At 42.7% G+C, this 22,075-nt stretch overlaps 1 protein-coding gene across 1 annotated transcript in view; it reads right to left on the bottom strand.

Annotated features, from left to right (window-relative positions):
• Window positions 1-4,556: 4,556 nt before the first annotated feature.
• TENM2 (teneurin transmembrane protein 2) overlaps window positions 4,557-22,075 on the bottom strand; it is a 613,414-nt gene continuing 595,895 nt past the window's right edge. Inside the window, exons 25-30 of the mRNA XM_031060588.1 lie at window positions 20,678-20,853; window positions 18,902-19,137; window positions 13,405-13,701; window positions 10,550-12,164; window positions 7,742-7,872; window positions 4,557-6,444 (exon numbers count right to left, since the gene is read on the bottom strand). Coding sequence (XP_030916448.1) covers window positions 5,683-6,444; window positions 7,742-7,872; window positions 10,550-12,164; window positions 13,405-13,701; window positions 18,902-19,137; window positions 20,678-20,853 — 3,217 coding nt within the window. The 3' untranslated portion in view covers window positions 4,557-5,682. The remainder of the gene's footprint in view (window positions 6,445-7,741; window positions 7,873-10,549; window positions 12,165-13,404; window positions 13,702-18,901; window positions 19,138-20,677; window positions 20,854-22,075) is intronic.

Below are 22,075 nucleotides of genomic sequence, written 5' to 3' on the forward strand. Positions count from 1 at the left end.
GGGCTGGTGGCACCCGGGTGGGTTCAGGGCACGTGCTGGGCTCTGCCTCTTGCCCCTGGTGCAAACCCCACACTCAGCAGGTTGGAAGAGGCTCCTGGGGCTGGTGGTGCAGGGTGCTGGCAGGCAGACCCCAAACTGTGTGTGGGAGAGGCTGGCAGGGTCCAGTCCCTGCCCTCCCTGCCCAGCTGTTTTCTTGCTGCTCACCTGGCTGCGTGCCTGGCTTGGGTGCCTGAGCACATCACACAGGTGCCTCCACCTCTGTGGCTTTGCTTATTTCTGGTGATTGTGGTGGGGAGGCTGAGCTGACACAGGGAGCTGTCAGTCAGCTGAGATTAAAATTACCAACTTAACCCCTGAGTGTGATGGGCCCCCTGTGAGGGTGCTCCAAAGCATTCTGTGTCTGTATTTGTGTGACCCAGCCTCAGCTGCTGGTTAAATGGCACTTGCTCAGGTAATCACCTGCCAGGTGTTGCTGTGTAGACACACACAGCTCATGGCCACAGCTCCAGCTGTGCCCAGCACTGTGCTGGTTTTAACCCTGCTGTGCTGGGTTAGACAGAAGCAGAAAAGGCTTTATGAACACAGGGGAGTTGGTGCTTTGGCACTGACAATGGTATTTGCCTTCTTGAGCTCTTAGTCATGCTCAAATGTTGCTGTGCTCAGACATACAGGGGGGGATGACAGAATTGTTCTGATATTATTGACCTCACCAAGCAGTTCCAATGTACAATATTGGTCTGTACATTGGTATCACCAGCAGCAGAGCCTTCAGAGACAGCCCCTGCCCAGTGGAGCCACCTGCCCAGGCTCCTTCACTGCTTTCTGCGGGCCAAAAGTGGCTCTAAGGCTCTGAGATCTTGCTGCCAATTCAGAGATGTGCAGAGTACAACATCTTTTGCAGCTGTGCAGCACTTGCACTGTGGTGGATGCTGACTCTTTTCTGTAGCACAACCCTTGGAACTTGGTGCCACAGAGGAAAAGTGAGTTTGGCTCCAGAGGAGTCACAGGTTTCAAATGCTGTGAGTACTGTTTAAACTAAGTAATCCTTGTAAATAAAGAACTTTTATGCTGCAGGCTGTGCTGAAAGATGCTGGGAAGGAAGTTTTACAGTTGTCAGAAAAGTTCAGAGGCAGCTCAGAGGCAGGGAGGTCCTGGTACCACTTCATTACACCTGCCTTAATTTGTAAGGTAAAATGCCCCCATTTGAACTGAGTCACAGTTCAGAGGTCACCTGAGTTTATGACTGACCTTCATGCAGGGTTCTCATGAAGGATCACCAGATGAACACAGGACAGCACAATTCAGTGACTGAAACCTTTACCTTTGGAGTTTCTTAGGGCTGTACCCTCAAGGCTGTGTGTTGAAGATATTCCCATGTTTGATCATTATTGAGTGCTTATTTGAGAACTGTTGTGAGTCTGTTGTCAAAGGGGTGAACCTTACAGAAATTACAGCACAAAGCACTTAATGCAAATTATTCAATGGCATTCAATCCTGATGAGGTTTTCTTGGACTCCTTAACAGGAAATGACCAACAAACATGGAGAGCCTTGGAAGGCAATGCCATGGTCATGTTCAGGGCAGGTGAGGGATGCCTGGCTCTTCTGTTCTTACAGCAGTAATGAACCTGGACTACAGGAAGATCAGGGATGGCTTACAGAGGTGTTGGCACCATCCCTTCTATCAGGAAGTTTCTGAGAGGCTGCATTTCCCTAGGGATGGGAGGTGACAACTGGAAGTGCCAGACTCCCAGGCAGGTTCCAGTCTGGATCTGTGCACTCCCAGAGCCCAGTGTGTGCTCTGGTGTCAGCCACTGCACCACAGGTAGCAAAACAAAACAAAACTAAAAAAGCCTGAGTGGTTCCTTCCCTTTATTCATTCCCATGAGAGTTTTGTGGATGCACTGGTCTGGCCCAGCTTTAGGGGGAATGTCTGTGTGTGCCTCAATCTGGGAGAACCAACCCCTAAGGAAGGCTGACAGGGCACTGCTGGGACTGCTGTGGGCAAGGCAGTGCCCGCAGGCAAAGCTGGCACCTCTGGATGTCTCCTTGGCAGATCTGCCATCATGTGGCCAAAGTGCCACGTGGAGAGGCAGAACCGCCGTGGTGGAGAGGAGCAGGCTGTGCTGAGACGTGCCACACCCACAGCCAGTCCACACTTTGGGATAGGTCAGGAAATAAAACAGGGTTTTTTCCAAGCTGAAATGAAAAGTTATAAATAATAAATTCCTTCAGTTATAGCAATCCAATAGAAAAAAAAAAGGAAATGTACTCTAATGCTGATTTTCCATCTGGTTTTAGCATCAAACAGAAGCCTATTATTGGATTCCTGCTCTCTCTACAAACAAGTCAGCTTGCACTCAGGTGAGCTGGGAGGGCAAACCCCTGCTCATGGTACTTAGGCTGGCCTGAGCTCGTGCTCTGTGCCTTCCCACAGCCAGCAGTGCTTTCCAGGCCAGGTCCTTTGATGGGTGCCCTTGCTCTGTCCTGGTCACAGTGCTACTGGGGACACAGACACAATGTCACTGTTAGAGCCACCACTTAACTACTCCCTCATAAGAAGAATCCAGTTCACATCTCCTCGGCAGTGCTTTAGGTTAAGCATCTATTCCATATGGAAAAGTGTAGCGAGGAAAAGAAAGAGCTTTGAGAGGAAGGGGAGATACCAGTCTGAGGTGGGGAAAGGGAAGGTTGTGGAAAGAAAAAAGGAGAAACAGATGCTTCAAGAAATGGGAGATCCACATGGGACCACAAGAGAGCTGGCCATGGTCACACCAGTCCAGTTATCTCCCCTCATTTGTTAAGTGAAAACTCTTTAGAATGGTCTCTACCAGCTGGTTTTTTCCAGACATGAGAGAATTTAGCTCTTTTGTCATAATTACAAACTCTTCCCATGTCTTTAGTGCAGCACACAAGGTTCCCTAAGTCACTGGACACAGTGCAGTTTACTTGCCCAAAGGACAGGCTGGGTAGTCCATGGGGATGGGAGTGGGGCTGGGGCTCTGTTTGGGAACACAGGGAAGGGAAGTGGCAGAGCTGAGGGGCAGAGCTGGGAATGACCTTGCTCAGGTCCAGCACGATGCTAAGCTGGGCCTAAGAGCTCAGGTGTATTGCTGGGGCTTTGCACACAACCTGTGCTGAGCTGCACACTGGCTTTGCAAACTGAGCTAGCCCTGGGGCAGTGATCTCTGGTGAGAATTTAGCACCATCTCCCAAAACTCTTTTAAAGAACATCCTGATGGCGTGTGTTAGTTGCAAAGGAGATGAGTAGGGAGTGCATCCCCTGAAATTTGTTACATCTCCTCTGATAGTCATTCAAAGGATGCTTCCCTTTTAGCTTAACTGAGTTCCCTTTTGAAGTAGCAGAATCTCCAGTTCTGAAGAGTTTCAGCTTTAGGAGAATGGTAACAGAATGAAGGACACTGGGGACTGTGCAATAGGTTCTCATTTCAACATTCTCAAACTGCAAGAAAAATTCTATCCTAAAAAATGAGCTAAGCAGCTTACCAGGACAGGGCCAGGTAATCCAGACAAACTGCAATAATGCAAAGTGTCTCTACTTTGTGATTTTGTGTTTTATTCCCTCATTACAAAAACCACTTCCTTAAGAGATTTCGCTTGTAAAGAACAAAATAATAATAATGTAACAGCACTCCAAGTCCTTCAGCAAAGAAAAACACCTACAGTGATGGACAATCAGAACTCCATCTGAAAATGCAGCCAGACTTCATCTTCAGAGGATGAGTAACAGGGCTGGGGGTGCCCATGGGGTGCCCAGGTAGGTGTAACTCCCAGCCAGAGTGGGGTGGCTCTCGTTTGCACAGAAAAATGAGACATGCTTTGTGAGAGCTCCAGGTGCTGCAGCACACAGGCACCCGACTGCTCGGCTTTAAAAACGCCCCAGAGTCAATTTATGCCCATAATCAACTTGAGCATCTCTGTTGCTATCATGAATCATTAAAAACCTCATTTGCAGCCCCAAAAGCAAAACTGTTCTCAAAATTAAGTAGAGCTCCCCAGCTACATCCTTAAATGAGATAAAAGCGGCAGGGCTCTGGGTGATGGATGGCTCCCTTTTATCATCACCAGGAGTGACTGTTTGCTTAGGAGAGGCTCTTTGATCTTACCTCCCATTTTAAATGTGGTAGAAATAAGCAATCTCCCAAAGAAGACAGATTTCATGGAGACTTCCTGGCTCACAGCACAGCCTTGCATGTTCCACTTAATATTATGTTACTACATTTTCAAACTGTTTAGAGGTTACTTCAGTGCAATTAAACTAATTCTAGAATTGAAACACAGCAGTTTGAGGGCTGCTAGTCATGAGGTGCAGAGAGGGAGGGCATTTCTAAAGCATTCACCAATTTTCTCCTGTGTCCTAAGCAGATTTTTGGGTGATGTGTGTGAAGGACTTTGCTTACCCAGAGATCAAAGGACCAGCCCCCTGCAGGATCCATTGAACCACAGGAAGTCATTTCCACATACAAAATGCTGTGTGCATTAGAAACAGCCAGACAAGAATCGCTTTTACAAGATTTTGCAATGGAAGACAACTAATTCACAGGAGTTTTAGAGACTTTATTTATGTATAAACAATTTAAACACTTTGCCATAAATTATCTTTGCCTGTCTCTAGTCTTTGCTTAGCAGCAAATTAAAATTAATATAAAAACTCAATGAACAATTCATACATGTATATTACAAAAAAGTTCTTGTACCAAAGTTCTTATTAGACTTTTTTTTTTCTTTTTTTTTTTGTGGTGACCGTAATGTGATTGTCTCAGTTTCTCGACCAAACAAACACACTAATAATTTTTAAATCTGAAACAGTGATTGTGCCTTCTGGCTGATGTATGTACAGGGTGATCTGACGTGGTGCCCATTTGCAATAGTGTAACACAATGCCCACAGCTCTACTGGAACTGATACCAACAAACTACTGAATCTAAACAGACTACACCCTGTAACTGTGTTATACTGTCCACAATGGAAATCTTCAAAGACAAACAGAGTATGAAATTTATCTGTAGTGATTTATAGCCACCATTTTGAATGTAACTTTACACTCTGCCCTCTTTGAATAAGTTAAGCTTCAGGCCAGACAAGTGGAGGGTCAGAGTGCAAGTGTGGTTTTGTTACTTTTAAATATATTTTCCTTTCCTATTTCCAGTGCGCTCTCACTTGCATTTCATTTGTCCTCCATTCGCTACACACAAATCACCCCAAAGTCATGTTTTAAATGCATCTGTATTTTGCTTTAAATGAAAACCTCTTGGATATTTATCAAACAAGCAGTCTGAATCATCTGTGTTTCATCAGCTGGTTAGTGAAAGTGGCCCACTTGGATTTCTTAGTTTGCTCACGTGTGAATGGAGTGAGGTAATACAATACGAGGCCTTCTTTTTGTTTTTTCTTTAGACCCAGAACAAGTGGGTAATATTTCAGGGGTACTTTTTAATTTGTACGGTTAAGAGTTTTCAGTCTGGCTTTAGTCCACTTCAGGATGTGGTTTTTAATCACTTGAACAGTAGCATTTAACTCAAAAAATATGAGCTTTTTTGCCACTTACTATCCCAGAGTAGCTCAGCCTAGTGCCCCCATTTAGGTCTTCATCTCCTTAGGAGAGGAGATAACAGTTATGACTACTGATTCATCCAGCAAAGGATGACAGCAGGTTAATTTGTTACCTCTTTCCCATTTCATTCTGTCTTAAAAACTGGATGTTGCTGCTACTGTCTGCTAGCTCTGGGTACTGCTCCACGGGCAGGACATAATATCCCTCGTAACCTTGAACCCTTCCCGTGCTGAGGAGCTGCTGCCTCTCTCCGTCTGTCCATACACGGCTGCCCTCGCGTCCGTCCCGCGCCTTCTGCTGCTCCTTGGCCCAGGCTGCAGCCCGGGCTCGCTGCCGAGCCTGCTCCAGCACCCTGGCCTTCTCCTCGTCCAGCGTGTCAGCGCTCAGCCCGTAGCGGATGTTGATCAGCAGCGTGGAATGCTGGAACTCAACATTCGTAAACCTTCGAGTCCTGCCGCTGACGAGGAGCGTGGGCTGCGACACGGTGACGTTGATGCCGCTCTCCAGCACCTTCCTCCCGCTGGTCATGGCCAGGGTGACCAGGTCGCTGTCGGCCGAGCCCACCTTCACAAAGTAGTGGGTGTCCTTGCCCTCGATGCTGTAGTGCATCTTCTCCAGGTAGTGAGCGCCGTTCAGGACTGAGGCGATCTTCCTGCTGTCATCCGTGGCGATGCTGGAAACACCAGTGGTGACACGGCCTTCCTTCACAGCAAACATGATTCCTTTCCCCACGATGGGAGTGCTTGTGGCAAACCAGTGGCCTGCTTTTTCTCTAATTTTGGCATGTAATCTTTTAGATATGACCTGTCCCTCCAGAGCCATGAAAGCCTGGTTGTGTCGTTCTGTTGTCTGCTGCACTCCTGTAATTAGCTGGGGAAAGAAGAACAGAACAAAAAAAAACACCAAAGAAGATGCAGGTCTGAACATACTCACTTCAGAGACCAAAAATGAGCTTTGCTTTGCTTTTTTAAAGGAAAGACATGCAGAGAAAAATTCTACACTTCAAAAGACCACCCTCAGTTATCCCCCCCTCCCTCCCTCCCTCCTTCCATCCATCCATCCATCCATCCATCCATCCATCCATCCATCCATCCATCCATCCATCCATCCATCCATCCATCCATCCATCCACCCACATCTTGTTCAGAATCAGGTAAATACTCATTCAGCGAATCATTTTGTCACCTGTAAGACCAAATAAAGTACTTCTCATCACTCTCTGTAGCATATATGCACTACACATTTCAATTCTGGCCAATCATATGATGCCCAGTAGAAGAATAAGGCCCAAGTCTAGCACAATTTTAATCAGAGCTGAAACAAACAGACTCAATGTATTAAAAGGTGGCATTTAACTCGTGGACACTTTTTCCCAGAAATTTCAACCAGTAAACATAACTAAAAGGCTTATGAATATAAGTTTTTTTGGAAAAAGATGAATTTTGGCCCCAAAAGCACCAAAGCAATTCCTGAAGAGGGGGTTTAGACTCTCAGATGACTTGGAAGCCTGGGAAAGTGGTATGTTTAGGCTTATATTATTATTTCTGTTGTATTACCACAAAGATGAAATAAGCCCAGCAAGGAGTAGGTTTGGAATTTGCCTAGTACTCTTCTGAAGTTTATTAAATGGGCTGGAATTTATTATGAAAGTTAAATCCACATACTATTGTCCACCTTTAACCTGACAAGTACAAATGCTGTAATTGAAGTTAAATGGAGTAGCAAATGAAAACCTCTAAATAGAAAAATGACAAAAAATGGCAAGAAAACCTCTTGCAGGGTGAGAAGTAGAACCCTTTTTAACCAGCAAAACAAGTACCAACCTAAGTTTATTGGAACACATTATTAGGATGGTTTTACCAAAGGTACAACAGATGATAAATTACCCTGACAAAGTCTCCCTTTGTCATTGCTAATCAAGTTAATCGAGTTACAACTTGTTAATCAAGGAATAACTCAATAAAAGACAAACTAATGACACTGTAATTATGATAACAACGAAGGCTGGCAAGAAAGGCATATGTTCATTAGTATAAAATGTAGCTATACTTACTTCACTTTACACTGAATTAAATGGCCTTCTGCTGCAACTACAGAAGAGCCAGTGATTCTATCCACAGAGTGGGGCAAATTTATCAAAAAAAAGTAATTTAATCTTTCTGCCTACCTGTCCATTTTCACATGCTTGACTCTCAGACAGCTCATATGGTGGTGACACAAAGTACATTTTTGCTCTAGGGAAACCAGGAATGATGTTGCTAAGCTGAAATCCAAACATCACCAACCAGCTCTTGACATCTGAAAATTGAAAGAAAGCAGTTAAGTGAGAAACACATGTGTTTAACAAATAGAGAAAATGAAAAAAATTAGGAAATCCAACTTTGACATCCTTAATTTCAAGTAGCAACTGAAGCCACAATTAATATGATTGTGTGGAACTTTACAGAACTGTAGCAATCCACCACAAAAAGGTACAGGAAACACTGCATTAAATTTACCCTAGATAAATCATCAGGGATATACCAGCTCTTTCATTATTTTCCATTAGAGCACATGAATTATCCAAACATTTTACAGTATACAGTACTTGTTCCCTTGTTCCATCTCTGACACCTTCTGATATGGCTACTATATGTAACCTACAAACTGTATTGTATAATGATATATTATTAGGTTAACACTCTAAAAACATCTGCAAAGTCCTTTGGGGAAAGACATGGCTTCTCTTCTGTGTCCTACTTCCATCAGCTGTCATCAGGTCTCAGGAGGCTCCATTAAAAGCAGTGAGAAGCTAGATTTGTAAATCAGATGTCTAAATTTAGGCAACAAAAATATCCTCCCCATCCCTCCAGGGAAAGTAGGAGCTGGGTGGGAGTGTTACAGCTCAGCTCTGAGGTAAGCCTAAGCAAGTTCCAGATGTGGGATCAACCACAAAAACTCTATCCTCAGATCTAGCTGTAAAAGCGAAGAAACTAAGTTAATAACAGTAATTCTCACTCTGCAGGTATTAAGAACTAATTATGTATTTTAGTTATCCAAATGATAACTTATTAAACAAAAAAGAATTCATGATGCCATTTTACATTTCCTGTTTCCTGAATTCATGATTAGTTTTGCTTAAAAATCTCTCCTGTCTTTCCCAGTGGCCATCTCTCCTCACTGGCCTACACTGATGCTGCTATTGCCACTTCTGTGAGCTGAGCTGTTGCAAAGCCTGTTTTCCCCAAAAGTCTGAGATGTTGCAAAGCCTGTTTTCCCCAAAAGTCTTTTTTTTTCTTAGCCACTGTGACTCTAAAATAAGTAGTAAAATACTCGGCCTCTATGAGGTATCTGTATCCATCTCCCATCACACAGTGCCTACTGTTTTTTCCTAAACTTTTGGACCACACAGGGTTACTGCTCCTCATAAGGCTTCATTTTTATTTTATGGTCAAATATATCTCCTGAACAATTCACTTCAGCTGCTCCAATTCCACAGAAACCAGAGGAGGACCTATATACAAAACAGGTACTATTTTGCTGAGCTGATGTGCTTTGCAGCACTGCATTTGCTACAGGAATTTGTTTTCAGCAAAACCTGTGAATAAAGCAATGTCAGGGGTTAACAGTAAGAATGGACTGTGGGGGGAGACTTTTTGGTGTTTTGTTTAGTTCCCTTTCTTTTTTTAACTATGACAACAAGGTGCCACCATAATAATTTCTTGTCTAAGATCTGTTCAGTCCTACAGCAAGAAATATTTGCATCACTGATGAAGTATTTTTACAGATTTCAACAGTGTGCTGTCCCTAAATGCAATTTATCTTATTCGATTTCATCCAGTGGATAGATAAATTAAATAAATACAATTTCAGAGTGTAGAAAAACATAGTAAGATGATGTTGAAAATGAAGATCAAAGGGCGGTGGATGAAAATAGGACTTTTGCTGAATTTAGGACAATGAGGTAATTTTAGTCACCAGTATTTTCACACTATCAGATACAAATGACATTATCTCCTAATTGCAAAGTTGTTCCACTAGAACCTCTGGTGTGTTATACCTACTATTAGGTTGCAATGTAGTAATGAAACATGCTCTGATTTTCTTTGAAGGAAATGCACACCTTTCTTGAAATTCAAATTACTGCTAAAATTAAGATCATTCCTTTTAAAAATGGTATCACTACTCTAATTATTGTATACTGCATATTCAGTTCTGAAAAAAAGCTTTTCCTAAAGACATATTAATTACCTTTTCTTTTAGAAACTGCCAGCAGCTAGTTCAAATACTGTGTGATGTTACTAAGTGAAAAATTATTCCTAATTAAGAAAGGGTTACAAGTTTTACCCAATTCTAACATATGTGATCAAAACTACTTTTGTTTCTTGGCTCTACAAAATCCATAACATTTATTAGTCTTTCAGGATGAAATAGTCTTAAAAAACATCAAGGATTTAATTTTAAAGACTAAAGACTGTTTGCATATTAGAAGTTAAATGGGAAGAAGAGGTCTAATTAAATCCATTCTTGGTGCTAATTCTTAATGTGCCCATGAGCTCAGACAGTGGTTAATTTTGAAAGTAGCCCTGAGAGAAAGAGATCTGAACAGTTCTGGATTGTGATACTGAACCAACCTGCCAGATTCCCATACATGACTTCCCTTTTCTTGGTACAGAATGAGAATGAACACTTCTTTACACAGTACTTGTTCAACAGGAAGTGCACTATGGTTGTGCTGAAATTTTCTATTCAGACAAACTTATATTTATTTTTTTCCCTTCATAATTCATCATGGCTTCTCACTTAGAGCCCTTCGTTCAGGGAAGAGCAGTACCAAGGAATCAGAAATAGCCACTTCTTTTTGTAGCCAAAAGAGGAAATGACCGAAACTTGATGTGAAGATTGAGCAAAGGGCTCGTAAGGAGAAGCTGGGTTTCTTTCCCAAATCAGCTTCCAAGCTGTAGTGTTATGTATTATAAATGTGAAGAAGTCTCACCTGTTACATAATTCTTTAGATCCAGTTCATTGCTGAGAGGGTTGTTACTCTTGAACATGTACAGATTGAAAGGAGCGGGTTCTTTGCCAATATTTTTCCACATGGTGTAATCAGGAGATGTCCAGCGCCCAGCCAGGACATCGTAGTCCCTTTGGGTAAAATGCACGAGTTTGGTTAAAGGATCATACAGCCCTCCATGGAACCCAATGACCAGCTGGAAATCTGGGTTAGAGTCATAATAGATCTCCCCATAGGCCGTGTACTGGAGCTGCTTGATCATGAGGCCATTGATGCTGAACACAGCTAACGGAGTGCCTGTGTTATCAGAGGCCACATAATACTCTTCCCCACTGCTGCTCTCCATCGCAAAGAGGTGCCCTTGCAGATCGTAGTACAAAGAGGTAATTTCGGAGTTGGAATGATTGTAGACATGAGTTACCCTTGTTGGATTGTGAAGATCAGCATAAAAGTATTGTAGATGATGCCCCAGGTTGGTCTTGCAGGAGGCCCTTCGGCCCAGCCCGTCGTAGCGGTACTGAACACTCCACCCATTGGCTTTGTTGTAAGCTCTGGTCAGGAGCCCTTTGGAGTTGTACTCAAACACGTCTGCACCCCGCTGCCACAGGAACCCATCATCATCAATCTTGTAGGGGATGTCACCCAGGCGCGTGATCCTGTCCCTGAGGTCGTAGCGCAGCGGCATCAGCCGCACGCTGTTCCCAGGATTCAGGAGGTGCAGGTTCCCGTTCAGGTCGTAGCTGTAGCGCCAGGTGGGCCTGTCATTGACTGCCACGCTCTGCAGCTGCCCATCTCCATCGTAGTCATAGGTGTACTTGGTGGTGTTGGCGTAGGGACCGAGTTTGAGCTCTCTTTTGGTCACCCTTCCCATGCTGTCGTACTGCACGGTCATCCAGTACATCAGGGACCGGAACATTTCGTACTGCACTTCCTTAATGCGCCCGTGGGTGTCAAAGTGCTTGCTCAGCGTCATAACTGCCGTGGTGATAATTTGGTTTATATCGTAATAAATAACTCCGAATTTGCCAAAATGCTCGACTTTGCCAGAAATCTCATCGTAACGGTAAAGGTCAACTGGAAGAGGTGTCTCACTTATGATGGGTTTGATGCTTGCGATTCGGAAGCTGTTGTCGTGATACGTATAATCAAACCTTGCATTGACCATTCCTTCTTCAGAGAACCTGTAGATTTGTTTGTCAACAAGAGGACCAATTTTCCGATAGCGAATCGTACAAGAAAACCCTCCACTTTGCAAATTCACCATTTTTAGGACACCTGTGGTTTCGTCATACCCAAAAGTAACTGCCGTGCTGTCATAAACAATTTCAGACAGCTTGGACAGCTTTCCATACTTGTAGAAGACTTGTCGGCCGGTACCTAAAAACGATGTTTTCAGAATCCTGCCGTCGTCGCTGTAATCAAAAATGACGGAGGCGTTGCTCTCGGGGGGATTGTAGATGTTCCTGATGTAGCCCACGGAGGTGTGGGTGGACATGCTGTGCCGCGCCACGCTGGGCATGGTGACGGCGTGCAGGCGCTCCGAGGAGTCGAACTCGAAGATGTACTGGCGCTGGCTCTGCAGCAGCAGCACCATCGACTGCAGGGGAAACAACAACAAAGCTATCAGCAAGTGGCCCGAGAGAGGGAACTAAAGAAAAGTTTACTGGAGAGGCACTAATGTTAAATGAGTACAAAGAGAATCAGACACATTAGTCAGGGGCACGGAGCTGCTCAGGAATATTGTCAGGTTGCCAGATGAGAGGATCTGCTCCTCGGAAATCAATATGCTGACACTCCAGAGAAAGTGTAGGTTAGCAACCTGTGAGCTGACCTCCCTGTAGGAAGATTTTTTTTTTCCTTTTGTTTTTTTTTCCTGAGGGATGCAGAGGAGTTAGATAAATGACTTGATTTATCTTTCTGCCAGCAGTTGTAATTCACAACTGTTACTGTGAAATATGTGAGAAACTAAGCAGAGAACACCAGCTCTGGTTTACTTAGAACAACAAGAAGGAAAAGGGAAAACAATATGCAGTTTTGCAGTATTTAAGACACTTTTATGACTGAAGTGTGCTAATTAGGCTAAGTAAAAATGCACTACCATACTTTCATTTAATAAGTAACAATTAGAGATGAATTACCTGTTTCTACATGAACCTTTTGTCAGGTTTAGTCATGCATTTTTGGGCTTAATTAACCACAATACATTGTGTTAATCTACTGCCATTCTACGTCAGGAAAATATCAAAAGACAGAAACCATGAACAAAATATTTCCCATTAAGAATTAGTCATATTCAGTTGACTAATTGAAAAATAAGGAATTTTGAGGCCAGGGATGGCTAACAGCTGGGATACACCAAATCTTAGCTAGCGGGTGTGCACGACTTATGTGCCATGAAGCCAAACAGAACTTTGTGTCCTTCCAGCTCGTGCCAGGAAGCCACACTGTCACAGACATATTTTCTGAAAAATCCTTTCGTTAGGATCTTTTCTCCTGAGAAACTGGGAAGCTTCAGCGTCTCCATGTTTTGCTGCTTTGGAATGTGATTTGGAGAATTGTTTACCCAGCATGCGAAATTGTTTTTACTTAGTGACCAATGACAGCCACCTGTGTCGAGGCTGTGAGCAGTCACAAGATTTTATTATCATTCCATTCCTTTCTAGCCTTCTGATGAAATATTTTCTTCTATTCTTTTAGCATAGTTTTAATATATCATTTTCTTTTAATATAATATCTATCATAAAATAATAAATCAGCCTTCTGAAACATGGAGTCAAGATTCTCATCCCTCGTCCTGGGAGCCCTGTGAACACCACCACACACAGGACACCACCTACATTTTCCAGGTAGGTGTAGCTCCACACTTTGCCGTCGGCGAACATGCGCGACACGATCCTGCCCTGCTTGTCGATGTCGGTCCTCTCGCTCATGGCCCCGCGCTGCAGCCCGGCCAGGCGCCCGTTGAGGAAATAGGAGACGTTGACAGCAGCCAGGCCGCTGCTGGGCAGCCAGAGGAAGGGCCGGCCCAGCTGGTCGTAGATGATGCGCAGAGTGAACTTGCGGTGGTCGTCGTAGATCTTCTCGGTGCGGATGTTGCGGTCGTAGTCGATGGACAGCAAGTTCCTGCCGTGCACCTGCGCCAGGGAAGGAGGCTGAGCTCAGTGCGCTGGGCACACCGGGCTTACAGCGGGGAAAGGGGATGCCTGTGTGGTATCATGGGATCAAAGCCCATCTGCCTAGAAAATTGGAAGGTCCTAGCTTAATTAAAGAACCTGAGTTGCATTTAAGGGATGCAGGATAATGGCCTACAGACTTTAGCAGAATCTAAGAGGGTTTAACTCTTGTTTAAGGCTTTGAAAGCTTTTGGTTTAGGTAATCCTAAGTTTCTTAGATGATGGTAAGGATTATAGGGGAGATAGGAAGGAGGATGACATGGTGGTTAAGATGGCAATTATAATGCTTGTTGGCTTGTTAGCGAGTCATTGTTTTATGTGGATTGTGGTGTAAAACAGGTAAATCCTGTGAAAAGTGTAGGGCTCCTGTTAACTGGCTTTTGTTTTCTATTTGGGAGTATATTCAAATAATTTGGGGTCTTACTGGGGTATTTCCCATCTCACTGCAATATGGGAGGTGATATCCTACAGTAAAAAGCCATTATGGTCAGAACAGACAGACATTCTGCACATCGAGGTCTTAAAGTTCAGAGAAACCAATTATTTTGCATGGAATATTTTTCTACTTATTGTATTTTTCTATTTTCTTTTAATTTTGTACTTCCACCATAATTTTTTTTGCCTTTTCCCCTACAATCACTCTAAGAACAACAGAAGAAATTTTTGTGTCTTTACTGAGGTTTAGCCACTTCTATAATTGCAATACCCTGCTTAGAATTCATTCATTTACTGTTTTCTACCTTTACTTTCCAAATATTCAATAGATCCTTCACTTGGGATGGGCTTAAAAATTCTGATCATACAGGCTGGGAAAGATGGACTTCTAGTGTTAAAAACAAAGGTGTTAAATAATTAGGTTAAATATTTTTCTTTTTTCCTCCTCCTTTTTTTGTTATAATTTTCATTCAAAGTACAGCATGAAGTGTTTCAGTGGCTGATTTATTTATTTAAAAGAAAAGAGTAAAACAGAGGCAAAGGAGAATAAGAATGCCAAATGGGGAGGCTTCTAGGGAGAGTGTTATAATGAGAGATACATAAATATATTCACTGGGGGGTAAGGCATAGCATTCAGGCTAATGCTGTAATTTGATAAAGCTTCTTAAGTAATTTAATTGTAGATGTGTCATTAATAAAGTAGAAGTTTGAAAATTAGGTATAGTTTCAGAGCAATGACTACTTTAAAAGTATTCATCAATTTCTGGGAATTTGTTCTTTAGCTTATATTTTACAGTGGCTTTGATAACGCAACGTTTCCTCTTATCCAAAATTAAACTGTACATCAAACAATATGTAAATTAACCCTGAGCCTTTCTTGAGGATATAAAAATTATTCTGAGATATGTTCACTGGCAGGGGTAAACCCAATTCCCACCCCAACCAACTCAGTAGAAATTCATTTATACAGACACATTTAAAATTAATACAGTTTCGTGTTTGTAAAGAAATAATTATTTCAAATTATTGCTCATTATCCTAATTTTTTCCATTAATGAAATTAATCTCTTTAACAGTTTGCATTTCCTCAGTGGGCAATTACTAGGGAAAAAAAAAGTTCTTTTCTGCAGGTTTTCCCAAAGGTTATCCCAGCAACAACTTGCCCTGTGATTCACAGAAAAGACATTTTTCTTAAAACACCTTGGGGCAAAACAAGTCATATTCTGCTTTCCCATTGCAATGAAAATAAAGCCAGGGAAGCCAAACTCAGCATCATTAGTTTCTCAACTGGTTACTCTTGTTTTGTAGGATCAACCCTGATGGCAGACACATTAAAAAAACCCTTTTCATGAGCAGAAGAGAGCTTTGACCTCTCAAAAACATTTAGCTAAAGAATTAAAGGGTTAGTGTATGACTGAAATAGCCCAATTTCTTAGGGGTGAGCAGATTTTCTAAAAAGAAAAAAAAGTGCCTTTCAGAAAGAGTATGAACTGAATTTTAGCTTTGAGGGTTTTGTTTGTTTAGGTTTTTTGTAACTTCTGAAGCTTCATAAATCAGTCAGGATTTCTGGGTTTTGTTCCCTCCATTACAGTAACTGCAATAGAAAACTGCACAAAGGAAAGTCTGACTCCAGGTATTCTCTCTTTTCTCAAAAACATTATAACAATTATTTGGTTTTGCCATAGAAAACTAAATTAATAGGATTTTAAAAATGATTACACACACAAGAGCTGTGCACACGCACAAATATCACTTGGAGATGCACACATGAACATCACCTGCTTGGAGAATTCAGTACCTTCATTTGCATTTGTAAAATGAGTAAAACCAGAGACTGTAATTGCAGTAGCATATTAATTATATAGGAACCCAAACAGGCTGATAACTCCCACCCTTCCTGGGAACACTGAGGGCAGTCCCAAGTATCACAACTGCAGATTACTCCACAGGCCCTTTCTCTTTTGTTCACTAATCTGGTTTTCCCCTGGCTGCTGCTGAGGTGGCCGTAGGGACGAGCCCTTTGTGCCTTGGAAAGGTCTGGCCACAGGAATCACTTACAGGATGCTGCTCCATAATCAAAACTCTTCAGACAGGAATCTCAGCAGGACTTTATCTGAAACTACAGCAAGACACTGAACGTGTGGTGCATCACACAGCAGTAGACAGTAAGTGGGGTAAGATAAAGGTGCAGTTCCTTTCTCAGGTTGCTGAAATGTGCCCAGGCAGGTGTGCAGATTCCTACAGGTGTGGCTGGGAGGGCAAAGCCTGGGCTCAGGCAGCTCCACTGTGTGAGGGCTCATACAGCCAGCCAACACTTTGGGTTGGGAGTCACCTGTGAATCACCCAGAACAACCCCTCTGCACTGAGCAGGGACATCTTCAACTGGACCAGGCTCTGCAGAGCCCTGCCAACCTCACCCTCAATGCTTCCAGGAATGGGGCACCTACCACTGCTCTGGGCAACCTGTGCCAGTGCCTCACCACATCACCATAAAAAACTTCTCTATCGCTGCTTTACATCTACCCTCTTTTAGACAAAGCTGCCACGCCTTGCCCTATCACAACAGACCCTAAAACAAAGTCTGCCCCCATCTTTTTATAAGCCCCCTTTAAGAAGCACAGGGGTGTGGGCTCCAGCAAATATTCCCAAGAGTACTGTGAGGTGAAGTACTCAGCCAAGAGGTGAATCACAAAGAATGTCCACCCCTCCAGTCACACTGATTGTGCACTGGGGCTCCAGGAGGTGGCCCTGCTGCTCTGTCAGCTCTGCAGCAGTGTCCTGCTCCGTGTCACTGCGTGCCACAGCTCCCCTGCCTGCCACCTGCTCCCCGCAGCATTCCAACACACTTGCTCTGCTTCGTTCACTAAACAACTTGTAAAGATGAATTAGAATAAATGAAATGCAAATAAATTCTATGCTTTCTCCCTCGTTTTCAAATTTCATTTTCAGTCCACTCAACCTGTGATAATCTCATAGTGATTTTCATTTAAAAGAGCTAAATGGATATGTGATTATTGTTACAGGAACTAACACCAGACAATTAAATGTTGAGGTGTTGCTAGATAAAGCATTGTTTTGATTTGCATAAACATGATGCAAGAAAACCTATCTCAGAAAACCTATCTCAGGCAAGGTTTCAGCACTAAGATGTGCTTAACTTCAGCTAATTACCACAAGTACCTCTATTAAACTTTTAGTATTGAGAATTAGGATTACTGCAATTTCATTTCAGCATCCTATTTTTATTTTGAACAACACCTAGTCAAAATGTAGAGCTGATCTGTTTTCCACTTCCAATCAACTGGTGCACGTCAACACATCAAAAATCAATTACATAGACATGAAATTTAGTCATTAAGGATTAGTTGGTAATCTCATTCAATTTTTTTGTCCAACCTTCTCCCTCTCCCAAATAAGTACATTTTGAGCATTTGTGAGAGTAAGGAAAGATTTGTCAACTCAACACTGGGAATTAGATGCTAGCAATAGGAAAATAGAAAAAAATTAACATCCAAGGCTTTTTTCTTTTTTTTTTTAGTAAATCACTACATAACTGTTTGCATATATTGCATTTGCTATGTGATCTTGAACACACTGAACTGCATTTTGTGTTCGGTGATGTTGAAAGAATTGCTAAAAGACTGAGGACTTGATCAGCACTGCATTTGTTTTCTGTCCAGTATTTCAAATCCCTTCCAAAACTGCACAGACTGAAGTAGTCCAGTCAAAAAAATCAGTGAAAATCAGGCCAGCAAAGCACAGAATGGGATTAATCCAGCTGCAGCAGATCTTTAATTTGGCAGGGGACGGATTACATGACCTGAGTGTCTTCCTGATCCTGTGCTTACGATTTTGTAATTATGGCAATTATTTTCCAATCTGCCATTTGGGAAGGGGAACAAACACAACATGCCTGTCTCAGTGAGTCTGTAGGGGGATTTTACAGCAGCAGAATGCTGTAGTTGTGTTTGCTCCCCAGCACGAGCTGGGGTAAGTCTGCCCCGGCAGTTTTACAAGTGGTGAGCGCGCAGATTCCCACCCCCTTGAGAGGCAGAGTGTTTTGCAGCAACAGGGCAATGAAGCTGGGGGAGGCTCTAGAAAACACCTTTTGAGGAGTGGCTGAGGGAGCTGGGGGTGTTTAATCTGCAGAAATGTTGGTGTGGGGGTACCTAATTGCTCTCTGTAAGTTCCTGAAAGGAGTTAGCAAGATGGGGGTCGGCCTCTTCTGCCATATCTCAAATGAAAGGACAAGACAAAATGGCCTGAAGTTGCACCAGGGGAGGTTCATATTAGCTATCTGAAAAAGTTTTCTCACTGAATGAGTGTTCATGCACTGGAGTATGTTGCCCAGGAAGATGGTGGAGTCACCATCTCTGGGTGTGTTCCAGAGGCATCGGGATATGGCATTTGGGGATATGGTTTGGGGCAATTACAGTGGGGCTGGGGCAATGATTGGACTACATGATCTAGTCTAACATTGATGATTCTGTGATTCTGTAATATTTTAGGTATTTTTACCAATCTCTTTTGGAATACTTTTAGGAACAAACTTTAGCTGATTGCAGCAGATGATCCGATGCAGCCAACTGAGCTCTCCAACAGTGTCACACCAAAGACAATCCCAGAGCTGTACATTTTTAACAAGTAACATCCTTCAAAACAAAAACAAAGTAATTTTCTGCCCAAAGAGGAAAAGGTGATTATTGTAACAACAGGTTCTACTTACCCTGAGCTTTCTTCCAAACACCGTCACTTTGCCTTTAATCTGCTCCTTCCTCAGGCGCCATTCAATTGAGTTTAAACCATTTTCCATGGGCAGAGAAATATTACAGCGTCCTATGGTGGGAGTCACAGTCCCAGCCAGGACATGAGGCTCGCTGTGAAAGCTAATGCTCATGCCATTGGCATACATCACTCTCAAAGTACCATTATTACAGAGCTGGTAGCTGTTCCTCACTTGATCTACAGCAATAATGAAAAGAAAATAATTTAGCTACTCCAGTCATAAAGAAAACATATAGCTTAATTTGATTGGTTTTTTATTGCACTCCTGTTGATGTTAAATGAAGTCAGCCTGCAATTACCATTTACATGGTACTATGGTGGAAATTACAGATGTTACTGATTCATGTAAAGAACAGTAGTGTAACAGTGAGCCTGCAGAGAGATACTGTGTTTATTTCATTATCTTTTCCCTTCAGTCTTAATTGTGAATCAAAATGCACAGTGATATGTGTTGAACCACGTAATTTATTTCTGATATGAACAAAAACTCCTGAAAACTGAACTGCTGGATAAACAACAAAGCATTAAACTCCAGGACAAAAAGAAAAAGAAGATGATTGCTGGACTCTTTATAAGTAGGAAGAAGTGAGTGCCTCTTCTTTTTTGTTTCCCTCTGTTTAAAAACTGTCTCCAGGCAGAGGCCTTGCACAGAATTACAGCGTGGCTTTAAACCCTCAAGGTGTGAGGCTCCAGCAGTGCAAGCTGGCAGCCACAGTGGCTCCCTCTCCTGCCTCCCTGCCTCCTCACAGTGGCCCGATGTGCACACCCGGCCCCTGTCGGAGAGGAGTTACAGAAACAAGCCCGTGCTTCTCTGGCCATGCTGCTCTCCAGCTGTTTGACACTGCCAAGTCCCCTCTCAGCCAGGATGGAGTGCCAGAGTGTGCAGCTGTCAGCAACACATCAATATTTCCCTGACAGAAGGACAGCATCTACGTAATTAATCATCTGCTATAAGAGAAATTAAGTCTTTGTAACCAGACCTGTCACCGTATAATAGTCTACAAATGTTGACATTTATGTCAGGAGGAGACTATTGTTTGATGATGATATTCTCATTCCAGTGACATTATATCTTAATTAAAAAGCCCCATCACTCACCAAATCCCTTTCAGTCTGTATTTGATAACTGACCCCACTCCATCAGATCCAATGCCTGGGCGGTGCTGGAATGCTCTACACAAACTCTGAGCCTGTGCTGCTGCTGCCTCCTGCCACCCTTGGGCTGTAACACTGCTCTTGGGAGGGCCAACTCTGGCACCACACCATCCACTGCCCTGATTGTTCTACACACTAATTAATGGCAGAGTATAAATTTAGAAGATTTCTTCTATTCGAAGGCTTTCTGAGCCTCTCCAGAAGGATCTCCCCCAGCAGGCAGGTTGCATGTCTGTGGCACACAAGTCAGAACCAATTTTGCAGGGAAGTACAGAGAAATATGCAAGTGGGTGAACTGACCCTGACCCAGGAGGCAGTGGCAGGACTAACTTTCCCCAGCAGACAGTGACCACATGTACTTGACACAAAGCAGGACTGCAAAATGGCTCTTACCTGTCCTGAAGACCTGTCATTTTAGGAATAAGCTTTATGGGAGTTTTTCTTGCAAACCTTACACGGTTTCCCCCTGCTCATGAGTGTACTAATGACACAAATCATTAGTGAATTGCTTTCTCAGGCTGTGTGTGTGGTTAGGAGTGTGCTGAGAAGTGTGCTTTGGTACCTTGAACAACTGTATAGGAAGCCTCCACAGAGGAGAGATTTGTGATGACCGTGACATCGTCATCCCGATTAGAATTCTCAATGTCGATGGTAATGGACTTTTCCATTTCCCGATGAAGGCTAGTTACCACTCCAGTGGGACGTGTTACATTGGTCAGACGCCCTTCATGATCATAGCTAATAGAAAAGTTAGTGAGAGCAAAAAAGCATGAGGATATATGTTCATTTCAATACCCAATGTATTAATAATGCAGCACATTTGTGCAAAAAAACCCAGACTGAAACAGATTTTCAAGAACATCCTGGCCATATCTATTTCTCTGTTCTTGAAAGAGTCTATAATGATGAAATAATATTTTTTAGATACTGATTTCAACTACATGGGTGCAAATCCAGGCTAGCATATTTTGAATAATTAAATTAAGTAAATTATTATGAATATACGGAGTGATATTTGGCTCAAACAATTATAACTAGTAAATGAGTCTGCATTTTAGTAGTTGCATTTCACTCTAAGGAAATGGACTTCTGATGGACACTGCAATAAACAATTGCATAAACTGCACATTTGCTTTTGAATACCTAGTGGAAACTAAGGATGGTCTTGAGTGACATATCAAGGAATAAACTTGCCATAAAGTATTAAAATATACATCAGCTTGACAACATTATAATTTCATTTAGATCTTATCTGTGGTATTGAACTGCATTTTGGGGTCAGTATTTTGGATCATAAAGATGAAAGATGAAAAGTACAAAGGGCAGCAGTCAGCACTCAGAATAGACCTTAGAAAATGATTTAAATGCTCCATAGGCATAAAGATTAAAACAAAAAAAAAAAAAAAAAGAAAAAAGAAAAAAAAAGGAAAAAAGCTTTCCATGATTTTACAGAGTTAAATTTCTTTAGAGGTATAAAGCCTGAGGAGGGGGGAAAGAAGGAATGCTGCTGGAAATCAAACCATGCCCTCTCCCCCTTTCCTGCAGTATGCTCTAGTTGTGTGCATACATTTGCTAAAGAAGCCATCCCTTGGATCTTAGGGGCAAGAAATGGGGACCTGAAACAAAACCAGCATTCCAGTCTGACACTCTGCTTGCTGCAATTCTCTAGTGGTGCAAGTCTCTCACCCAGCCGCTACCAAAGCACAGGTGCTTCTAGAGAGCAGAAAGGCAAGAAAAAATGTCCTGTGTAGATAAAAGGAAAAGTTTAGGCAGAGATTGAAACCAACTGGTCATCCTTGGGATGGAGAGATGCATGGAGCAGGAAGCCTGGAAGAGAACTGGTAAATCCATTGCACTGCCTGAGAGTGACAGAAGAGAAGAGGAGCACGTTTAATACCATGGAGCTAGCTCAGTTCATTGCAGGCTGTGGTTAGCTGTAAAGATGAAAACAAAATCAGAA

This window comes from Geospiza fortis, unplaced genomic scaffold (assembly GCF_000277835.1).
Source record: "Geospiza fortis unplaced genomic scaffold, GeoFor_1.0 scaffold413, whole genome shotgun sequence".
In the NCBI taxonomy this organism is placed as follows: domain Eukaryota; kingdom Metazoa; phylum Chordata; class Aves; order Passeriformes; family Thraupidae; genus Geospiza; species Geospiza fortis.